This window comes from Equus przewalskii, chromosome 10 (assembly GCF_037783145.1).
Source record: "Equus przewalskii isolate Varuska chromosome 10, EquPr2, whole genome shotgun sequence".
Classification (NCBI taxonomy): Eukaryota; Metazoa; Chordata; class Mammalia; order Perissodactyla; family Equidae; genus Equus; species Equus przewalskii.
This window is the reverse complement of record NC_091840.1, coordinates 16,997,040-17,015,129: the sequence shown is the minus strand read 5'-3', so window position 1 is coordinate 17,015,129 and position 18,090 is coordinate 16,997,040. Positions and strand designations below refer to the sequence as shown.

Below are 18,090 nucleotides of genomic sequence, written 5' to 3'. Positions count from 1 at the left end.
TGATAATTTTGTTAAGTAATAAGGAACTAATAATTGCTGCAATGGCAGAGTAATAATTAGTCATCAACCATTCTGAAACGGACACAGTGGTTAAAAGAATAGGAGAAAGTGTATTAGTAAAAGACATGTAGTGAGAATAATGGTCTTTACGTTTTTTTACTGTTGGTACCTGCGTGAATTTTGTGTCCCTGCTAGAAGTGAGTTTCCAGAGAAAAAAATGATTGAGTTTATGAAGTAATGTAGCATCACAAAATATTTTTCCTAGACTCAGAGTCCATTTTGCTAATATAGATTGAATCCCATAAAGCCTGAAATTATGAATTGGAAATGTATTCAAATAAAATAAGGGAAATAATGGACTCTGCCTGGAGTTTTTTCACAGTATAAGTACTTTATGTTTTTACTCTAAAGCTGTATTTTTTTTGGATCTCAACTAAGTCTTTTATTATAGCTAATGGGAAGGTTGATGTCAGTATCTTAATGAATGGAGTAAAAGCTGTTACAGGTAACATCTCAGAGTAACACCTAAGAGTAAGATGCTACTAGAAATCTAAGAACCGAATTCTTTTTGTTAACTTATAATTTAATGCTCTTTCCACATCATGATTGTATACACTTTTTTAAAAAAACTGCTATCCCCACACTTCTTTAAAAAATGTTTACGTGTAAATGCTTAGAGTTAGATAGTGTATTATCAAAATTTTAGCAATGAAATTTCAGTACTCTTTGTGGTTTCCAAAGTTACTATCTAGAATCTTTGCCCAATAATTAGCATATCTTATGGTAGGAAAGCTAAATTCTAGTTAACACAGTAAATGGTGAAGGAAAGTTTTGATGCAGTTAGAGGTCAAAATAAAGCAAGTATCTGCTGATAAGACTATTTATATCAGCAATCTATATTATCCTAATTTACTACAAAGTTTATACTCATAATTCCATGTTCTGTTGCCTTGACCGTCATTCAGAGATTATACTAGTGTTAACAAGAAAGTCTGTCTGAAGGCACAATGGCCTATTTGTTAGGTCAGGTCTCTGTTCGCCCAGCAGGTGGATGTAAATGCTGCAAAGACTTTTTTAAAAAAATTCTATGTAATCATGACGTCATTCACAATAATGCCGGAACTCTCTATTTCTTTTGCTTTAAAGGAGGAGAGGTTGTTTTCAATAACATGAAAAAAGTTCCAGGAAACATGGGAATAGAACTCAAAGATGAGAAACACTGGGAGTTGGTGAACAATCTGCCAACTGATGGTAATAATTTCTATAACAATGCTATTTCCTATCTAAGTGAAAAAGAAAGAATGTTCAAAAAAACATTTAAAAGGTGTTACTGTTTTATCTCAAGAAGAAATACTGTGTCACCTCATTTTTAGTTTGGGAATCAGTTGACTATAGTCAGAAATCCTGTGACCATGGATGAGAAATGCTGGCTATTATTGTTGAATCCATTGTGAGTCCTAAACTTTAAAAAGAGAAAAAGGAAGGCATTGAAAAGTATTAAAGTGGAAATAAATGAGAAATTACAAAGAATAAATGGGAGATGGTGGTGGTGAGAGGTGGTTCTGCATGCTGGAGTCCCAGCAATAACTGCCTAAACTGCCAGCTTATTAGGAATTTTCTCCATTTCATATTTTTAAAAAAATTATTGAGAGTAAATTTGTACTTTGTATGGAAGTATAAAGTCTGACTTTGTGAAATGATGCCTTCTATACTGCCTTAATGAATCTTTATATCACCTTGGTGAGATTTTGATTTGTATCTTTCTTAAAGCTGATAGATCTATCATAGTAGGGTGATGGATGGTATGAAGACCTTTAAAGATGAGCAAAAGACAGAAGATAGTAAATTTTGATACCTGCCATCCTTCAACCATTCTGATGGCATGTTTATACTTCTTATAATCCATCTGTACTTTTGCAGATAATCTATGTTATATCTTAGGGGAGAAGTTTAATAATTTATTGAAAATTTGCAATTTATAGCAAAGAAGAAAATAAAGTCTAGTCTGAAGAGTGATTAATAAAAAATTAGTAATTGCTAAGGAAATTTACTCAGAAAAAGAAAAATTTATCTAGATGTCATCAACACAAAAGCATACTTACTGGATAGAAGTAGGAAATTTATTATCCCCACTGCTGTATTTCACTCAGCAGTTCCTCGCTTTCCTTTAAAACTTTCTGCTGTGTGGAGTGGTCAAGGGAAGGGACTTGATCCTAACTCTATCACTGAACATCTTTAAACATTTGAACAGACCATATTTAGCCATGGTCTTTGTGCTAAAACTTATAACTGTATTATACAGGAATTAATAGTTTTGGTCACATGTAAGAGTCACTAAAATTTGGCTTTATTCCTCTCAATTTCCTAAAGGTGAGCAGATGATTGATATCAATAAATTATACACTGTTCTGGAAAACATGAGGTTGACTCTCACAAAAAAGGAACTTAAAAGTCTGAGAAAGAACTTGAAAATTAAGAACTGGACGCTTAGTATAGCATTTAGCCACTCAGGAGGTCTTCGACTTATGAAGTGATGAAAAGAATCTCTAAAGCTACTAATTTGGCACTAAGAAGACATTTAAAAAATGCACAGAAGACAGCTCTAGATAGAAATAAACGCTGTCTTAAAAACTTAAAATATTGTTTGTTATATCAGCAACTTTTTTTTTTTTTTTTTTTTTGCTGGGGACGACTAGCCCTGAGCTAACATCTGTGCCCATCTTCCTCTACTTTATATGTGGACGCCTGCTACAGCATGGCTTGATGAGCAGTGCCATGTCCGCACCTGGGATCCAAACTGGCGGACCCCAGGCCGCCAAAGCGGAAGTACGCACTTAATCACTGCACCACTGGGCCGGCCCCTCAGCAACTTCTTTCACTATGAATCACAAGCAATGTTGAGGTTTCCAAAGACCTCAAAAGGACAGGGAAGAGTCACAGAAAAGAAAACAAATTGGGGACAAGGAGAGTGGAAATAAGATGAAAATTTTTTTTTTTTAAAGATTTAATTTTTTTTCCTTTTTCTCCCCAAAGCCCCCCAGTGCATATTTGTCTATTCTTCGTTGTGGGTCCTTCTAGTTGTGGCATGTGGGACGCTGCCTCAGCGTGGTTTGATGAGCAGTGCCATGTCCACGCCCAGGATTCGAACCAACGAAACACTGGGTCGCCTGCAGCGGAGCGCGCGAACTTAACCACCCGGCCACGGGGCCAGCCCCCGAGATGAAAATATTTTAAAAGTCAAATCTAGGTATATGTAGCGAACATTGAGGTGAAGCATTAGCAACTACTCAGCAGAAATGATCTGGGAGTTCAAGCAAATGAGAATGACTCCTCATTATTGTTTGGAAGAGTGAGCTCTGTGGGCTGCAGTTTTAGGTGCTAAACTACCTTAGGCACATTTTGCTATCTCAGGTTGTCCCCTAGCTAAGGTAAAAGGAAATAGGTTCTAGTTTTATCCATCGTATTGAATTTTTCTGAACAATTAGAAGAGTCAAATTAGTCTCATAGTCCCATTAAAAATGTGAAATGATACTTCAAAGATGTGAATTATATTTCCTCTTTTTTCATATCAGCAATACAGTCTAATTAAATTAATAATACACAGAAATGAATATATTTTTAATATTTTGGAAACATTCCATTTTGGTCATTATTCATCTCTTTTGCTTTTCTAAGGAGGGAACATTAGTGTGAGTAATTTGGACAGCATTCTGGGAGAAATGAGAATTAAGCTCACAGAAAAGGAACAGGAAAAACTGACAGAAAACCTGCTACTTGCTGGTGAGTATTTTAGAAATGACTGTGCCTTTGAAGAAAGTTTGCGCTTGTGAACATGAATATGATAATTTCTACAACTAGTGACATTGGTACCCAAAAGATATTTTATAGATCTTAAGAAAGAATTAATTCCTCATGTAAAAGTCCTATTTCTTCATTTTATAAATCCCAGGGAGCAGAATAAAGTTCTGTCTTCAGTTCATTGTTTCATTGAACACTCGCTCTAGAAAAACTTCTTTTCACCCCCACCATCCCTATATCCTGAAAATGTTCAGATTTATATCTTCAGACCAATTTTCTCACCCAAATATTGAGTTGGTATATTTGAATTTCTGTAGAACATTTCTATGACTGCCCCTCAGACATCATTGATCAGAACAATCATTGTGGTACTTGACCAAAGCAGCCACATGGGGCTTTAGAAGTATGTTAGGGCGTATTTGATTGTCACAAGTGATTGTAAGAGTGGGTACCATTAGCATTAAATTCCCTAAGTGTCAGGGATACTAAGTGCCTTACAATTCATGGGACTTTTCAACACAACTGAAGAATTCTTCCGCAAGAAAATGCCAATTTTCAAATTCAGTAATTTTGTTTATACATTCATCAGTTGATGGTCATTTGTGTTCTTTCCACCTTTTGGCTATTATAAATGTTTCCAAATATACATCAAAGCAGAAAAAATAATTTATGGGGCTGGCCCGGTGGCGCAGTAGTTAAGTGCGCACATTCCTCTTTGGCAGCCCGGGGTTCGCTGGTTCGGATCCTGGGTGCGGACATGGCACTGCTTGGCAAGCCATGCTGTGGTAGGCATCCCACATATAAAGTAGAGGAAGATGGGCACGGATGTTAGCTCAGGGCCAGTCTTCCTCAGCAAAAAGAGGAGGATTGGCAACAGATGTTAGCTCAGGGCTAATCTTCCTAAAAAAAAAAATAATAATAATAATAATATAGTGCACTAACATATACCCATCACCTAGGTTCAACAATTTGAAGATTTTGTCACACTTGCTTCTTTTCCTTTATTTTTATTTTTCTTACTGAAATTGTTCAGAGCAGATCCCATTTCATTTTGTCCCTCCATACTTCAGTATGCATCTCTTAAAAATATGGACCATTTTTTACATAACTGCAGTTGCATTATATACTTTAATTTTAAATTTCCCCACTTAGCTCTAAAATATTTTTTATAGTTAGTTTAATCAAATAAACAGCCAAACAAGGTTTACACATTGCATCCGTTATGATGCTTAAATCTCATGTAATCTACAGCTTTTCCTCCACCCTCCCCCTCTTTTTTTCAGGCTCTGATTTATTGAGGAAACTGTCCGTTGCCAGTTGTCTTGTAGAATTTCCCATATACTAAATTTGTCAGTTTTCTCATTTATCTTGTTTCTGTATGCCGTGTATTCTCTATAAACTAGAAGTTAACTCTAATGGCTTAATTATTTTCAGTTTCAACATTTTTGACAAGAATATTTCATAAGTGATACGGTGTACGTCACATTGCATTCCATCAGGAAATAAAGACCTATTTTTCCTTCTTGAAAATGGCTATGCAGTTGCCCCAAATTATTTATTTAAAAGTCTTTTACCTCTCCCTAAAATTTGAGATGCCATCTTAACTGTATACTTGATTTCTATATGTACTTGTCTATTTTTGGAATTCATATTCTAATTTGTTGGTCTGCTTATTCGTGCATTGATATTAAATTGCTTTCAGTATAACAGCTTTATAATGTTTTAACATAGGTACATCTAACCCTTCACTACCCTCCCCCCCATACACACACACAGATGGATTCCCCCATCCACCCCAGATCTGGCTGTTTTTTATGTAAATGTCTTTTTTGTGTGACTTTTAGTAGTAGGGTATTTGTTTTGCTTTTTTTTTAATCTTTCGTTTGCTGTGTAGCATATTTCCTAGTGAGAAAATGATTGATTTCTTAAGGTTTGGAAACCACTTAGGTGGTCAGAGGACTTATCACATGTAACTGCTTATTATCATGCCAAGTGAAAATTCCAAGATGAAGAAATATGAAGGCGTATAGTACACAATTCTTGTTTTCTTTGGTACAGAAGTATTGACTATCATTTCAAATTTAGATTGAACATCAAAATCTTTCACATTCAATATGGATCTGAATTATTCTGAGTCAAGATTAGACAATGTGTGGGGCTGGCCCCGTGGCCGAGTGGTTAAGTTCGCGCGCTCCGCTGCAGGCGGCCCAGTGTTTCGTCAGTTTGAATCCTGGGCACGGACATGGCTCTGCTCGTCAAACCACGCTGAGGCAGCGTCCCACATGCCACAACTACAAGGACCCACAACGAAGAATATACAACTGTGTACTGGGGGGCTTTGGGGAGAAAAAATAAAATAAAAAATCTAAAAAAAAAAAAAAAAAAAAGATTAGACAATGTGATGATGTACCCACTTGGCTGTAGCTCAGGCCTCCATGGGTGCAGAGAATGCCATAGATGCCTCAGTAGGTGTGTGCCAGTCAAAGTGCTCCACAGACATCATGAGCTGCCCACTAAGAAGCTCAGGAAAGAGAGGCAGCACCTCTGCCTGGTGCTAGGCCACAGGTTGCCCCAAGGGATTCGCCTGTGGCCCTAGAGTCACTGGTCTGTATAGCTCAGGGTGCCCTTCATGTTCTGATATGGCTGTTTGTTTCCTTCCTCCCCTTCCCCTTCTTCTTTTCATTTCTAATTTTTTTTTCTTCTTCAGCTATACTGGGTCATTTTTTATTGCTTCTTGCAGGTATTTTCTAGTTTACTTTCCATTTCTTTAAACATAGTAAACACAATAGTTTTGTAATTTGTGCCTGATAATTCCTAAATCTGAAGTTTTTTTGAGTATGTTGCTGCTGCTGCCTATTATTTCTGCTTATTCTCTCTCAAGTATCTTGTTTTACTATATGTTTGATTCTTGTGACTATGAGCAATTTTCCTTGGAAAATTATTGAAAGAAGTCTTTGAGGCCAGGAATGGAAGCACATTGCTAAGGAATACTTGCCTTGGCTTCTGCTGGCACTTGGACAGGATCAGTGCAAAATGAGTGAGATTTTGTGATCCATCCCAGTGAGGTAAACTTGAGCTGAAAATCTGTGCAAGGGCCTGCTTATACTCAACATCTCAGGGATGATTTCCCCTCTGCTTTCTCTGCCCCGGGGCAACTTCTCACCACCACTTATAGTCCCCTTGGGTTGTAGATGGGGTGAGCTGGGTTTACCTCTTATTTCCTCTTATCCTGAAGGTTTAGCTTTTTAGGTTCCCAGCCTTATGGGAAGAGGATCTCCTTTTGGACAGATCCAGGTCTTTGACTGTTCACCTACACTCCATGAGGCCATCAACATTAAAGTTCAAGTCCAGATTCAACAAATATCACTTGAACAAAAACAGTAAGAGTGTTCTGCATCCCCCCAGGTTCCTACTTTTCATTAGATTTTGGATTAGTAATGTCTCACTCTCTTATCAACTCTTCAGTGCTTTCAAGGAGGTACTTTTTATATTTTGTCCAAGATTTCAGTTGTTTTCAGCAGGAAGTTTGGTCTGAATAACATAAAATAAATGGAAAGAAAATTTGATTACAGATTTTTGTCAGGAGTTGAGGTATCTAATCTGGGAGTTCAGAAAACAAAAATAAACTCTACTCATTGTTAGCCATATTTTGATTTATTTTTCCATTTGCTGTAAATGATTGAGAAATTGCTCAACCACCTAGAATATTTCAATTCTAACACTCTTATTGACCCCTTCAATATATTTGAACGGACTTTATTAAATCTTGGTCTTCCTCATAAGACTGATAATCATAATACTGCTTACTGATAGAAGTAATATCAATGGTCAAATTTCAGAGTTAATAAGTTTTTCTCATATTCTTTTTCACAAGGAGGGGTTATTGATGTCAATAAAGTGAATACTCTTTTGCAAGACATGGGGATGAACCTTACAGAAAAGGAAATTAATGATCTGACACACAGTTCACCAGCTGATGGTGAGTATTTAAAATATATTTGAATTGCTCAGGACATCTGGAGAACATAGGCTTCTATAAAAGAATCTCTGAAAATCCTTATTTGCCATTAATACAGAAGACATTAAAGATAACTCAGACTGAAAGTAAACATGTTTTGCCGCTTGACATTTTCAGCAACTTTGTTTCAGTTGAGAGTATGGCCAGGTCCACTATTAGACTTGGACAGAATTAGAGAAAGAGAATGCTGTGGAGAGAAGGGAATAGGATACATAGAATAGAATAAACTTTAACACAGGAAAATTGAAAAAAATTAAGAGAGGAAAGAAAGCCATAGCCAAAAGTGGGAAATTATTAAAAACAATTTCTGTCCCCACCCCACCACCTTTTCTAAGGACATTTATTAAGTCGGGATAAGGGAGGAATGAGAAATGTGGGACCTATTTCCTATACCAGATAAACTTGGCAAAGTCCTCCAGACGCCCCAGAAGGGAAAATGACCATGAAGCCACACATTCCTGAATGTGCGGAATGCCTGAATGCCTACCTGCCCACTTATGCTTCTGCTTACACCTCACATTCCTGAACCAGACTCCATTGTCCAAGGACTATGTTCCCAGACTTCTCATCTCCCTTGATGGGCTAGAGACAAACTTTAGCGTTTAGTAAATTCTGAATTAGGACTAAACTAATTCTCAAACCAAATAAGGAAAAGTTAAAGATATTAATCTGAGAACATTCGAGTGGGGCTAAGAAGTGTCTGTCTGGAACATTCCCTGGGTGTCTTACAACCTTAGACAAATCAATACTTGCTCATCTTATTAAGATGAATTTAATTCCATCATTGCGTAGCATAGGCTCTGTTCTATAAAATATAAAATATATTTTTGTTAATTTACTCTCTAACTTTTACCACTTTCAGTCTCCAAGTACACTACCAGGCAAACTAGCCCATAGTTCACAGAACAGAAAGGCTCATGGACCCAGTTAAAATGCTTCAATCACACAGTTTAGCAAATCATTTTTTTTTTAAAGATCGGTACTTGAGCTAACATCTGTTACCAATCTTCTTCTTTTTTCTTCTTCTTCTCTCCAAAGACCCCCAGTACATAGTTGTATATTCTAGTTATAGGTCCTTCTGGTTGTGCTATGTGGGATGCCACCTCAGCATGGCTTGATGAGCCGTGCCATGTCCACACCCAGGATCTGAACCCGCGAAACCCTGGGCTGCCAAAGTGGAGTGCACGAACTTAACCCCTCGGCCATGGGGCTGGCCCCAGTGAATCATTTTAAAACGCACAACAAGAAGCAAAAGGGAAAATATGGAATAAATTAACAAAGTTAGGGTTGGGTGAATGGAAGGACCACACTACATGAATCTAGGGTACACAATGTGCATAATAAGTTTTGTGTCTCTCTGATGCATTAGTCTTCCTTGTTGATGATGTGGTTACAAGGACCAGAGTTGAGGTTCAGGCAAATGGGACCACAGATGATAAGTGCTCTAGCTGGTGACACAAACTTGCTCTTTCAGCGAGACATAGGGAACAAGTTTATCTAGCTAATAGATGTAGCTTGCCAGTAAGGTTACTAAAGAGCCATAGGTTTTCTGTTTCTTGGGCAAAGGACCCATGAGGCCTAAATGTGTGTTACCAATGGGTGGCCAAATTAAATTCATTTGAATAAGGAGTCTCATGAATATTTGCCATATCCTGAATTTTTAGTGCCTCTTTTAGTGCCTTAAGCAATTTTAGTGTGTCATAATTATTTAGAACTTCTTATATATTTAGTTTAACAGGTATATTTAGTGAACAGGTGCTTTATGTATATTTAATGCCTCATGAATATTAGGTACTGCTCAGTTCTTCCGTTCCTTTCTATATAACTTAGATATCCTCTACTTAAAAACTACTCATCTATATTGAAAACATCTTAAAAGATTTAAATGTTTAATATAAACTTACTTAACTTCTATAATAGAACTAAATGTTCCCAAAAGCAAATGAACATTACACTGAATTAACACTAAGTAATGAAGTAAAACTAAATATACAACACTCACGAATAAGGGGTAACAGATACTGAATTTGGGTCACCTATCTATGATATTTTAAATAACTTGGAATCCCTCAAACCACTTACATCTTGTTTTAATTGCTTTACTCCATAATTATAGATACTGAATTTTTTGGATTAAGGGAAAAATTCTACTTCCATGATGGCTGTTAGTATAAAGATCTCATTCTACTTTGTTCCTAGCTGTTGAATCTGCCTCCAAATAGACAAATGATTTTGTTTTTAATATTTGGGAGATTTTAGGTCATATTCAAAATTCTCATCTACTAACGTTTCTTTCTTTGAAGGAGGAGAAATTAATGTCAGTGATATTGAAAATACTCTGGAAAAAATTGGGATAGAGCTCACAGATAAGGAATGCTTGGAGTTACAGAAATATCTGCCAGCTGATGGTGAGCATTTAAAATAACAATGTAGCCTTTAAGGAACTTAGAATTGTGTTTATTTTTTGAGAACTTCCAAAATTATTTCCATTTGATAAAGAAAAGAGGATTTAGAAGGAATCATGCAGTTCTACCTTGAGAAGTAATCCCAACCGTGTCACTTCATTTGTAGAATCACCCGTCCCTTCAATCACTAACCTGATTTTAGGACAAGGAAGTATCTTACTTTTGATTCCAGTCAGAAGGCATCCTGAAGACTAAGCAGGGAAATACGGGAAAGTAAAAAGGGAAAAATGGAGAAATGAAAGGGTGGCATAGAGAATTAAGAAGTGTGTGTTTCAGCATTGTAGAGGGCCAACAATAACTTCCTCAGGTGTCTGGGAGCCATATTCAGAATTTTTTCTACTTGTTATTGTGTTTTGATTACATAAAATTAAGTTAGACCTTTTATGGGGTAAAATATGATGCCTGTCTTTCCAAAATTAAGTTTTGGTAATGCCTAACTTAGTCTCTCATTGGTGTAGTCTGATGTATGTCTTTCTTATAGCTCATGGAAAACTGGATCAGAATAGCTTGATGGATGGTGTGAAAACTCTTAAAGGTGAGTGATAAGTATAATGAAAAAACAGATAAATCTGGAATATATGTGTTTACATTCTCTAAATTTAGAATCCTGCCACTGTTTGTGTGTGTGTGTGTGTGTGTGTGTAAAACCATATTAATGTTTTTTCCAGAGATATTTTCTGTACATATTTTACCAAACGGTCTCCTGTACTATTCTTTAACCTTAAGATTTAAGTGAAAACCCATGTAAAAGCAGGACCCTTGAATAACTTCACCCTTAGTGAAATGGTAAACCAGAAAAATGTCTCGTTAGCACAAGTAGGTAAAAGGAAGTTTATCTGTATAGTCATGGGCTCTGAGACCATGAGTGAAATGTCTTCTTTGAAAATTCATGGCTGTGGACTGATATTCACATGAGTTACAGTTCATGTTTGTACTTTTTGCATGAACCAGAACCCACAAACCAAAAAGTTAGTACCAGGATTGTAGTAACTCCAGTGTTCAAGAAATCCACCCTCATACCATGGTCAACAAGATTTTCCCTATAAAACCTTTCTTAAAATGAGCTTGAAATAAAAAATTACAAAAGGTATGAAAAAATATACCTTAATGCCAATAGATACAATGAAAAAACCCCAAACCTCAAAGACTTTGTGTGATACAAATATTTTATATAGACTATAAAGTAAATATGCTTTAAATGATTAAATTCATAAAAGAAAAATGGAAATAATTTTAAAAGGAAAAGAAACTACCACAGGGAAAAGTTGATTTGAAAAGAGTCAAAGTAAAATTTCTAGAAATGAAAAGTCTGACTTGAAAATTTAAAAATGCAATGGTTTCATTAAATAGCAGATTAGATTTTACTGAAGAAATGATTGGATAACTGGACTATAACTCTGAAAAAATTACCAAGATTCCAGCATAGAGACACAAAGATTAAAAATACAAAGGAGGAAGTAGGAGACACGAATCTTAGAGTGAGAGATATGCAGAGTCATGCAATAGTAGTACAAAGAGCTAACAGAAAGAATGAAGGAAAATGCCAATCTGAATACATAATAGGTGATTTTTCATGATTATCGAAAGACATGAATCCTAAAATACAAGACACATAAGGAATCCTGAAATGATAATTAAGACATCTGTGCCTAATCGTGTCATAGGGAAATCACAGAATGCCAAAACAAAGAAATCTTAAAAGCAACCACAGTGAATTCTGAGTACCTACAAATGAATAGCAATTAGACTTACACTGGACTATAATGAGATGCCACCTACATGCAATAGGATGGCTACTTAAAAACAACAGAAAATAATAAGTGTTAGTGAGAATGTGGAAAAGTTGAAAGCCTTGTGCACTGATGGTGGGAATGTAAAATGGTGCAGCCAGTAAGAATAACAGTATGGCAGTTCCTCAAAAAACTTAAACAAGAATTACTGTATCTAGCAATTTCACTTCTGCGTATATGTCTTAGTTAGTTTGGACTGCTATAACAAAATACCACAGACTAGGTGGCTTGTAAACAACAGAAATTTATTTCTCACAGTTCCAGAGGTTGTTTGTCTGAGATCAGGATGCCAGCATGGTTGTGTGAGGGCCCTTTTCAGGTTGCAGAGTTTTCATTGTATCCTCTCAAGATGGAAGAGGCAAGGGATCTCTCTGGGGTCTCTTTTATAAAGGCACTAATCCCATTCATAAGGGCTCTGTCATCATGACCTAATCACCTCCCAAAGGCCCCACCTCCTACCACCATCAACTTGGACATTAGGTTTTCAACATGCAAATTTTGGGGGACACAAACATTCAGACTATTGTAGTGTATATTCAAAAGAATTGAAATCAGGGATTCAGATACTTTTACACACATTCATTGCAGCATTTTTCACAATAGCCAGAAAGTAGAAACAATCTACGTCTCCATCAACTGATGAATGGATAAACAAAATGTGGTATATACATACAAAGGGATATTATTCAACTTTAAAACAGGAGATTCTAACCCGTGCTACAACATGGCTGAATCTTGAAGACATTTTGCTAAGTGAAATGAGCCAGTCACAAAAGGACAAATATTGTATGATTCCAATTTTATGGGGTACCTAGTGTAGTGAAATTTATAGAGACAGAAAGTAGAATGGTGATTGCCAGAGGCTGGGTGTAGGGAGGAATGGGGAGTGTTTGTTGTTTAATGAGTATAGGCTTTCAATTTGGGAAGGTGAAAAATTCTGGAGATAGTGGTGATAGTTACAAAACAGTGTGAATGTACTTAATGCCTCTGAACTGTATGCTTAAAATTGGTTAAAATGGTAGATGTGATGTGTATTTTACTATAATTTTTTAAAAAGTAAGTAGCAGGAAAATATACCTGGCTTTAACAGGATAATAAGGGAATAGTATGAACAAGTACGTGTCAATAAATTTGGTAACTTAGATGAAATGGAAAGCCCCTCTGTCCTAACAACAAGTAAAAATCTGAACAAATTGAAAAATTAACAACTCTTCTTGGATCTGTATGAGAACTAAGGTCGCAGGGCAAACTGTGGCCCCAAGATTGGAGGGAAAGATAGGCAAATGCAGAGAATCACAACTTACCAGAGCAGAAAACCTCCCTGGGAACCAGTACCAGGGTAGGAAAACCTAAACCATAATTGATGAATTGCTGGAGGCTCAATGCAGACACGTTTAAGAGTCAAAACACTCCAAGGAGACTTAATTATAGAGGGGGTCTCCACATCTTTGTGAGTTTTACCTCCATTAACTCAACCAGGTTCTCACAGTGAATATTGGAGAAAAATCCCCTCGTGCTTCTGGCAGCAGGAGAGGTGAAGTAACCATTTTGAAATGCACCAGAGTGTTCTGTTCTTCTTAGCAACGTTGGCCCTAAGGAGAAGCTATTTAACCATAGCCTAACCTGCTGAGGTTTTATCAGAGCCTAACTGACCTGGGGGAAGAGAAATACCCAACTCCAGCCCACTCTAGCCATAGCACATATGATGTTCGCAGTCCAGAGGCACAAGCTCACTAAAAGACTGAGACCTAATCATAGGACTATAGAACACTTCCCCTCCCCATACACCTTACCACCAGATTACTAAAGGCCTATTTATAGCAGTTACTTTTACCCAGTACATCATAGCCAGCTATCAAAAAAAAAAAAAAAAAAAAATTACAAGACATCCTAAAGGCAAAAAACACAGTTGAAAGAGACAGCAAGCATTAGAACCAGACTCAGATATGACAAGGATGTTGGAACTATGAGATGAGGAATTTAAAACAACTATGATTAATATGCTGAGGGGTCTAATGGATAAAGTAGATAGTGTACAAGAAGAGACAGGCAACATAAGTGGAGAGGTGGAAACCCTAAGACAGGACCAAAAAGAAATGCTAGAGATCAAAAATACCGTCACAGAGGGGCTGGCCCCGTGGCCGAGTGGTTAAGTTTGTGCGCTCTGCTGCAGGCAGCCCAGTGTTTCGTTGGTTCGAATCCTGGGCGCGGACATGGCACTGCTCGTCGGACCACGCTGAGGCAGCGTCCCACATGCCACAACTAGAAGGACCCACAATGAAATATACAACTATGTACCGGAGGGCTTTGGGGAGAAAAAGGAGAAAAATAAAATCTTTAAAAAAAAAAAAAAAACACCGTCACAGAAATGAAGAATGGCTTTGATGGGCTTATTAGTAGACTGAATATGGCTGGACCCAACTTGATTTTAAGAAGGCCAAAGACTTTAACAGATACCTCACAAAAGAAGATATACAGATGGCAAATAGGCATATGAAAAGATGTTCTACATCATATATTATTAGGGAAATACAAATTAAAACAACAGTGAGATACCACTACACACCTATTAGAACGGCCAAAATCTGGAACACTGACACCACCACATGCTGAGGATGTGGAGCAACAGAACTCATTCATTGCTGGTGAGAAATCAAAATGGTACAGTTACTTCGGAAGACAGTACAGCAGTTTCTTACGAAACTAAACACACTCTTACCAGACTATTCAGCAATTATGCTGCTTGGTATTTACTCAAGAGTTGAAAACTTATGCCACAGAAAAGTCTGCACACACATGTTTATAGCAGCTTTATTCATAATTGCCAAAACTTGGAAGTAACCAACCAGTAACCTGTCCTTCAGTAGGATAAATAAACTGTTTTACCTTCAGACAATGGAATATTATTCAGTGCTAAAAGGAAATGAGCTATCAAGCTATGGAAAGACATGGAGGAATCTTAATTGCATATTACTAAGTGGAAGAAGCCGATCTGAAAAAAGCTCATACTGTATGATTCCAACTATGCAACATTCTGAAAAAGGCAAAACTATGGAGACAGTAAGAAGATCACTGGTTGCCAGGAGTTAGATGGAAAGGAGGATGAAGTTTAGGGCAATGAAATTATTCTGTATGATCCTATAATGGTGGCTACATGTTATACATTTGTCCTAACCCATAGAATGTACAACACCTAGAGTAAGCTGTAATGTAAACTGTGGGCTTTGGTTGATAATGATGTGTCAATATATGTGCATTAATCATAACACATGTACCATTCTGGTGGAGGATCTTAATAATGGGGGAGGCTATGCATGTGTAGGGGCAGGAGGTTTATGGGAAATCTCTGTACCTTCCACTCAATTTTGCTGTGAACCTAAAACTGTTCTAAAAAATAAAATCTATTAAAAAACAAACATTCTAATAAGGAAAACTTTAGGACCAGATCACTCCACTGTAAAATTCTCCCAAATATTTAAGGAAAAATAATAAAGTGATAACAATTTTATAAAAATTTCTCTGGAAAAATATAGAGAAAGAAGTATTTCTGTCTCATTTTATAAGGCCAACACTACTCTATACCAATCCAGACAAAGAAATTACAAGAAGAGAATGGTCCAACAAAACTTCCGAACACGTGCAAAAGTCCTATAAAAATATTGGGAAATTGAATCCAGCAACATATAAAAAGGATAATTTATCACGACCAAGTGGGTTTTATCCCAGGAAGGTAAAGTTTGTTCAACATTGAAAACAATCATTATAACTCACAATATCAACAGAGTCAAGAAGAAACCCCATATGACTATTTGTACAGATACAGAAAAAGCATTAAGCAATTCAACATCCATTCATGATTTAAACAAAAACATAAACTGCAAATATTAGGAAACTTATGTTCATGGATAGGGAAACTCAGTGTTGTAAAGATATCATGTTTTTTCCTACTTAATATGTAAATTGAATGAAAAGCCAAACAAATGTTCAACTTTTTTTCGTTTGGAACCTGACAAATTGATCCCAAAAATGTATATAAAAATTCACTGAGTCTAGGAAAGCTGACAATTTTTAATAAGAACACAATAAGGGAATATAGTAATTATAAAGACATAGATATCAAGGCAGTATTTCATTGGCACGTGGGTATTTCATTTGAACATAATGGAGAGTTCAGATATAAATCCATGCGTGTATGGGAATTTGGTAATATGAAAGATGTGACATTAAAAAGCAATGAGATGGCTGGTCCCATGGCCTGGTGGTTAAGTGCAATGTACTCCACTTTGGCAGCCTGGGTTCGCAGGTTCCGATCCCAGGCCTGGACCTTTACCACTCATCAACCATACTGTGGCAATGACCCACGTATAAAATAGAGGAAGATTGGCACAGATGTTAGCTCAAGGCTTGTCTTCCTCAAGCAAAAAAAGAAAGAAAAAAGAAACCAGTGGGAAAAGAATGAACTGTCCAGTGAAGGTGCTAACACAATATTCATTTATATAGAAAAAAATTTGATCCCTATATTATACTATACACAAACAATAAATTCTAGAAAGAGTAAAGTCATCAATAATTTTAAAGTCTACAAGTGCCAGAGTTTCTCAATAATGTGAAACTTCTATTTAATATTTGTCGTCTTCAATTAGACACTTCTTGAAGGAAATATAGGGCAGGATAAGCAAACTTTTTCTGTAAAGGACCAAATAATGTTTTAGACCTTTCTGACCTTATGATCTCTGTTGCAGCTCCTCAGCTCTGCCATTGTAGTACGAAAACAGCCACAGAAAATATGTAACTGAGTAAGTGTGTCTATATTCCAACAAAATGTTCTTTAAAAGCAGGCAGTGCTCCAAATATGGCCCGTGGGCCATATATGGCCAATGTCTGAGAAAAACATTGATTTTAGGGAGGTAAGTATTTCTCAAACAAGACAAAAAATGGTCAAATCAAGACCCCCCCCACCCCGGCCTACAATGCCCAATGTGCTCTGACCCATGATTTTATTTCTGACCCTATTTCCTACCACTCTTCTACTCCTTCCAGCCACATTGGCCTTCCTGTACTTGCTAGAACATCCCAACCACACTCCTACTTCAGGGCACTTGCTCTTCTTGTTCACTCTTGAGCCACTCACTTCCTCCGGATGTGCATCTTGATTCTTCTTTCTATAATTTAGGTTTCTCTTTGAATGTCATTTCCTCAGTGGTGAGCATAACTGTCCAAAATGTAGCCTTTCACTCAGACCAGAGTCACACTTCTTTCCTCAGCCCGATTAATTTTCCTCATTGACCTTTATTTTATACGTGTATTTATTTGCATGCATCTTCACTGCATCTTTCCCCGTGGGACTTTTTTCTGTTCTTAGTGATATCACCAATACTTGGGAAATAATATATTCTCGCTAATATTTGTTGGAAAAATAAGGAAACCATAAAAGAAAAGATGCGTAAATTAGATTACATAAAAAATAAAAATGAGGGTGATGTCAGTATCATGGTGACGTAAGATGTCTCTTGTTTGATCCCCCCACAACAAAAAAATTCAGCGTCCGTCCCTGGACAAAAGTGCCTTTGAGGGAGCTGTAGGACCCAGCACCATACACGAAAGGATCAGGGAGGAGTCTCACCCACCTTTGTGTAGGGTAAGAGGCAGACAGACTCCACTCCTGGCTGTGGACCCTGCAGTGGCCCATGAACTGGCTCCAGCCCCTCTTAGCTACAGGCTGGGAGCACCTGGAGAACACTGACTCAGTCACAGACAAGAGAGCCTTTGTGGAAGTCCAGGTTTCTAGAGAAGTTCCAGCACTTTTTTTGGAGCAAGAAAAAATATGAGTTTTCATGCATTGAAAAGGGTAAGAGGTAGAGTTTGACATTACTTACATCACACATCCCCAAAGGCGGCAGAGCTCAGGGCCAAGAAGTATCTTCCTCAGCCTGAGATTTATCCTGTGGAGAGCAGAATGTGTGAATGAGCACCTGGCTTCCCCAGTGGTGTGGGATGCTGCCAAAGGGGCTCATTTCTT

General features: G+C 37.1%; 1 protein-coding gene across 1 annotated transcript in view; it reads left to right on the top strand.

The window, feature by feature from the left end:
* The window catches only part of EFCAB3 (EF-hand calcium binding domain 3), a 494,329-nt gene that overhangs the window by 169,095 nt on the left and 307,144 nt on the right, over nt 1-18,090 (top strand). Inside the window, exons 39-43 of the mRNA XM_070561747.1 lie at nt 1,147-1,251; nt 3,676-3,780; nt 7,673-7,777; nt 10,120-10,224; nt 10,763-10,816. Coding sequence (XP_070417848.1) covers nt 1,147-1,251; nt 3,676-3,780; nt 7,673-7,777; nt 10,120-10,224; nt 10,763-10,816 — 474 coding nt within the window. The remainder of the gene's footprint in view (nt 1-1,146; nt 1,252-3,675; nt 3,781-7,672; nt 7,778-10,119; nt 10,225-10,762; nt 10,817-18,090) is intronic.